Source organism: Pteropus alecto, unplaced genomic scaffold (assembly GCF_000325575.1).
Source record: "Pteropus alecto unplaced genomic scaffold, ASM32557v1 scaffold52, whole genome shotgun sequence".
NCBI classification, from domain to species: Eukaryota; Metazoa; Chordata; class Mammalia; order Chiroptera; family Pteropodidae; genus Pteropus; species Pteropus alecto.
This window is the reverse complement of record NW_006433941.1, coordinates 166,570-172,428: the sequence shown is the minus strand read 5'-3', so window position 1 is coordinate 172,428 and position 5,859 is coordinate 166,570. Positions and strand designations below refer to the sequence as shown.

General features: G+C 43.2%; 1 protein-coding gene across 2 annotated transcripts in view; it reads right to left on the bottom strand.

Annotated features, from left to right (window-relative positions):
• MYOCD (myocardin) overlaps positions 1-1,506 on the bottom strand; it is an 83,242-nt gene extending 81,736 nt beyond the window's left edge. The window contains exon 1 of one of the 2 annotated variants that reach the window (XM_006908391.1): positions 1,154-1,506. In XM_006908391.1, the coding sequence (XP_006908453.1) occupies positions 1,154-1,208 (55 nt within the window). In that variant the 5' untranslated portion in view covers positions 1,209-1,506. The remainder of the gene's footprint in view (positions 1-1,153) is intronic. The other variant, XM_006908392.1, reaches the window with a different exon arrangement.
• Positions 1,507-5,859: the final 4,353 nt, after the last annotated feature.

Here is a 5,859-nt window from a genome sequence, read left to right as displayed (position 1 = left end):
AGACTCATCCTGGAGCTTCAAGGCACTGAGTCTTGCGGCTGCGTAAGCTCTCGAGTTTTCATCTCTTTTCAACAGTATAGAGCCTAAGAAAATCTCCAGTGGACCTCACAGACATCTAAAAGCCAGGAGCATCTAAGAAATCCACACTTCACCCTCATTTTCTCGAATCCACTCTTCTCATTGTTGAAACATCAATCTCCAGGGAAACACTGAGTAGTCCCAAATAGAAGGGCTAGGAAAAGTTAGCAAACTACATCAGCATCCTTCTTACACCTGTTATGCCGGATATTCATACTAGAGTTCTCATAAAGTAATTTATCTTCTAAGTAGGAGTTCTGCCATTTATTGAGTAGTTTGTTACAGCTTTTAGAAAACAAGTATTATACACATAGCTATGGAGAAAGAACTTAAGAAGGCAAGTATCTCTGTGTCTAAATGTGGAGCCCCACACCTTCAAACCTTCAATGGGCACCTATACCAACCCTTTGTGAGCAGCAAATTAGAGTTCCCATCTCTCCCTTCCACTCACCTTCACTTAGCGTCCTTTGAGAAGTTTCTTTATGCGCTACTAAAACAGAAACTTAGGGGCAAAATTCTCCATTTATAAATATCAGATGGTTTGGGAAAAAATATTTGTGGCACTGGACTTTTTTTTTTCTACAGTGATGTCATTTTAAATACTTGGTGTGCTCCAAATTTGCTATTTTTACTTCCCCCAAGTGACTTTTTTGGGAAATACATTTGTTTGGATTAGCTACATTTTAAGTGACCCCTGTAATCTAATATGCAGCATCAGGTTCATCTCAGCAATTATCACTAATACTATGCTGCTTACAAACTTGAAATCCCGTATTTGTTCATTTTCAAACTTGCTCCTCTAATTTTTCTATTCACATAGAGGAAAAATAAAATGAAATAAAAAGATTGGCCTTTTCACAAACAAAAACCACACTCATCAACTCAAAATTATTTAAAATGGAAGACATTAAAGGCCCCCGAAGTCAAATAAAATTTTCACTTCCACAATGTGCTTTTGGGGAACAAGGTCGAAGTAGCCACTGCCGGCTTTGAGACATTTATTGGAAAGCAGTCTAGAGTTGAGAAGTGCAGAAGAGGAAAGTTTAAGAAGGAGTGCTAAATGCCTCAGCCCTACCTGATCTGAATTTGCTCCTAATCAGCAAAGAATGCTCAGCCCCCAGGAGGGTCATGTTGAGTCTCAGCGAGCCGCTGGTCCCTTGGCCAGACGCCCCCTGTTTTCCACCAGGAACAGGCTCCCAGGAGCCCAGCTGACCGCAGCTAACAACCCAGAATTCATCCAACTCTCCGTGAGCTCCCCTGGGTAGGAGGAGTACAGTGGCAGCCAGTGACCGAAACCAGTGTCCCCGGAAAACTGACGGCTCCCCCCTCGCTGTGCGGTGCTGATTAACTCTTAGCCGGCAGGAACCTCCTCCTCCTGCGTCTGGCCAGGAGCAGCGGCATCCCAGGCGTTCTTGGCTGATGTCATAGGCTGCCAGCGATTGCGGAGTATCACCACCACGCCTTTATGAAGGTCCCAAGTTTGCTATCTGATACTTTTTACTACTGACAGGAGCTCAGCCAATCAGGAGCGGCGAGCGGGGACCGGGCAGTTGGAGTAGCCCGGGGCGTGTGGAGAGTCGGATCTTAACTCTGCAGCGAGCTGGGCGGACGCAGAGGCACGGGGTTGGCCCGCAGGTCCGGGGTCTGGCATCCGCCAAGACAAAGTTAAGGATACGGAAGGACAGAAAGGAGGGCTGCAAAGCGCCTGGGCTTGCAGGTTGTGCACGGCTCTGCGGACATGGCGGTGGGGGCGGAGGGGGCGGGGCTCCTAGGGGCTGGGCCAGGGTGGGTGGGAGCCACGGGACTTCCCCACAGCTGGGCAGCTCCTTGGGAGGCTGACGCGAAGGGAATCTCACACCCAGGAAGGGACGCGCGCGCCTACGAGACTCCCTGCGCACCGCGCTTTGCAAATAAGCTGGACCACTTGCAGATAAAGCTTGCAACAGAGCAGTCTCCACATTCTCAAGGCACAGAGAGACCGTATTCACCTCGCAGCTCTAGTATCAAACTTGATTACACATCCGCGGAGAAAATGAAAAGCCTTTCATTTTTCTGGAATATGCGCTTTCTGGACAAACCTGACTCAGTGTATCTGCAGATCTAGTCCGGACGATTTGCTGTCCCTTTGGGGGAAGACATATGAGTAGAATGCCCTTTTGGGCTCTCAGACTCCAGAAGGGAAGATCTGTGCAGCAGAGTGATGTGAGAGCTGGGGTTGGGTTTAGCATAGAAAGGCTCCAAGGGTTTTCTAGGAGCGAGTACCTCCTTAGGGAAAAATCCATTACAAATTGAACACTGAATTATTGTGCATCCATCAATAAATAAAATGAAGACCCTGCTCTCAAGAGGCTGCTTAATAGTTGACACAGAAAATAAAAACCAAACTATATACGTATATAAAGTTGGGCTGAATTTATTTGCAACCGTACATGCACATGGGCCTCAATATATCATTTGTTTCATAAATGCCTGCTTATGTCTCAGGAGACCCTTAAATCCTTAAAAGATCAATTGGTGACAGATGAAGACCCAAGGCGACAGTGGCTCATGGGACCACTCTAATGCCCTGAGTTTGGGCCTCTGCCTGAATTTCCTGATTCTTAAGAGTTCACTCTTTAGATCTGACCAGTTGTTTGTGTAAATGAGATCTTCTGGGACAGACCACTTAATTCCTGATGTGTCAGAAAGGAGGCAGAGCAAGCCCACCCATGTTGCGGTGGGAATGCTGACCTGCCCATGGGGCCTGTGCACAGGCCTATGGGATGTGCAGGAGCACCACAGTGATTATGTAACATTCCCATACAGAATATATTGCTTTCTTTGTCTTGCTGTAACAAGCTGAGTTTACAGCACAAATTTATTATTCTGAAGTTCTTGGAGGTCAGAAGTCTGAAATGGGCTTCGCTGGGCTATAATCAAGATGTTGGCAGGGATACATTCCCTTCTGGAGGATCTCTAAGAGAGTTGTTTCCTTGCCCTTTCCAGCTTCTAGAGGTCAATCATATTCTCCAGTTTGTGTCCCCTTCTTCCATGTTCAAAGTCAGCAGCAGTGGGACAAATGCTTATCATGTGGTGTGGCTCTGACCTCTCCTCTTCTGCCTCCCCTTTCCACATTGAAGGACACTTGTGACTATATGATGTCCATCTGGATAAACCTTAGTATAAGATCAGCTGATTATTGACCTTACTCCCATCTGTTGCCTTATTTCCTTTTGCCACTTAATGTGGCATAGTCACAAGTTCCTGGGATTAAAAAGTGAACATGGGAAGAAGGCACTCTATTCTGCCTTTGACGCAGCATGACTCCTCTTTCTACCAGCATGTTCCAGTCCTCAGTGGAGCCCCAAGCTCCTGGTCTTCAATGAAAACAGATCAAGTAAAGGGAGGTTTGGGAATAGGGATGTACAGGAGCCTGGAAGAACCCTGGCAAGCTTGGCGATGCCTGTGGCAGGGTAGTAATCTGCAGGAAAGAGACTGATGGGATAAGGAACATTGCTAAATTATCGGAGTAGAGAAAAAACTATTTTGAGCACATTAAAAACAAAAGAAAGCCAAACAGATTTTTATCCTGAGGGTTGTGGAGCTGAGAAGAAGGCAACTTGGCAGAGACTTATTTTTTCAGTGAAAGTTGTGATAAAAACAGCTGAAGCCAGTATTGAATGTAAGGGTCTGCATGACCTAGATGAGTTAGACTGGAGTAAACTTTTTTCCTTTGCAGGCGAGGGGTTAGGAAGAAGGGGGAGAGGGCAGGGAGAAAGAGACAGAGAAAGATTGATGGAGAGAGAGAGAGAGAGAGAGAGAGAGAGAGAAGAGTATAGTTTCTTTTTTGAGTGCGTTTGGGAAATGCTGGGAACCATAGCCTTTCTCAATTTTCCCATAATACTGTGGAGCTGCTGACGTCTGCCCTCTGGAATTTATACCCCTATGGCGTGGAATATCTATGGATATAAATATGCTCATTTAGAAGCTCATCTTTCTACCTCTCTATGTAAGCATTTTTTTGTGTGGAAAAAAAAATTGGGGGGTAAAATTTGATTAGTATGCTTAGCCTGTGGTGCTTTGGCAGTAGCTGGCTGCCACCAGGTTCTGTCCTGCAGTTTGACCACGTTAGCAGTACTTTTCCTCTGCCTTGCTACCCTGTGACCTTCTCTCCTGAGGCCTAGAGTGAACCTGAGATGTGATGTATAGGAGACACAGAAGCTTCTAACAGCAGGAAGAGCTTGATTTAAACCTAATCTACCCCTGTGACTTGGAATTAGTTATTAAAGTCCTGTGAAACACTGAGCATCCTCAAGTAAAATGGAGTTAGAAACGCTTCCCAGAAGTTTTGAAGTTTAAATGAAATAATACATTTGCAGTACCCAGAATAATTCTTCCTGGAAGGTTTAAGTACCTCTCTTTACCCTCCCCTCACCTCCAATCATTCTTGCTGATTCTAAGCAATCCTGACACCTCCTTTGTCACAGCTTTCCTTTCCTTTGCCATCAGTTATCTATTGAATTGCCAACTTAAAACAGCACAAATGTTTTCTTGTTTATTTATTTATTAATTTTTCAAGTTAAATTTTTTTAAATGCCAGATTATTTTTTACTTTCTCCCTGCACCCCCTCCCTTCTGGTAATGACTTGTCCATTGTCCATGTCAATGAGTCTCTGTCCTGTTCATTTGTTGCTTTTAGGTTTATATCCCACATGTAAGTGATATCATATGATTTTCAACCTTTTCTGTCTGGCTTATTTCGCTTAGTATGATTATTTCAAGGTCCATCCATGTCGTTGCAAATGGCAGTATTTCATCTCTTCTTATGGCTGAGTAATATTCCATTGTATATATGTACCACAGCGTCTTTAGCCAATCATCTATCATAGGACACTTCGGTTGCTTTCATGTCCTGGCCACTGTGAAAAATGCTGCTATGAACATCGGTATACAAATATCTTTTTGGATATGTGTTTCCAAGTTTTTGGGGTAAATACCCAGTAGAGGGATTGCTGGATCATATGATAGATCAATCCTTAGTGTTTTGAGGAACCTCCATACTGTCTTCCATAGTGGCTGTACCAATTTTCAGTCCCACCAGCAGTGTATGAGGGTTCCTTTTTCTTCGCATCCTCTCCAATATTTGTTATTACTTGTTCTGTTGATTATAGCTATACTAACAGGTGCGAGATGGTATCTCATTGTGGTTTTGATTGGTATTTCCCTAATAGCTAGCGATGTCAAGTATCTTTTCATATATTTGTTGGCCATTTGTATGTCCTCTAGGGAGAAGTGTCTGTTCAGGTACTCTGCCCATTTTTTGATTGGATTGTTTGTTGTTGTTGTTATTGAGTTGTATGAGTTCTTTGTATATTTTGGATATTAGGCCATTATTGGAGGTGGTGCTAGCAAATATGTTTTCCCATTCAGATGGTTGTCTCTTTACCTTGTTGACGATTTCTTTTGCTGAGCAGAATCTTTTTAGTTTGATGTAGTCTCATTTACTTATTTTAGCTTTTACTTCCTTTGCTTTTGAGGTCAAATTTATAAAATCTTCTTTAAGTCCAAGGTCCTTGAGTTTTGTTCCTATGTTTTCTTCTATGCATTTTATTGTTTCAGGTCTTATATTCAGGTCTTCATTCCATTTTGAGTTAATTTTGGTATGTGGTGATTTTTTTGTTCTATTTCTTTAAAATCCCTTTTGATGGGGATTGCATCAAAATATAATGCTTTAGATAATAAAGTCATTTTAACTATGCTGATTCTTTCAATCCAAGAACACAGAATATCTTTCTATTTGTA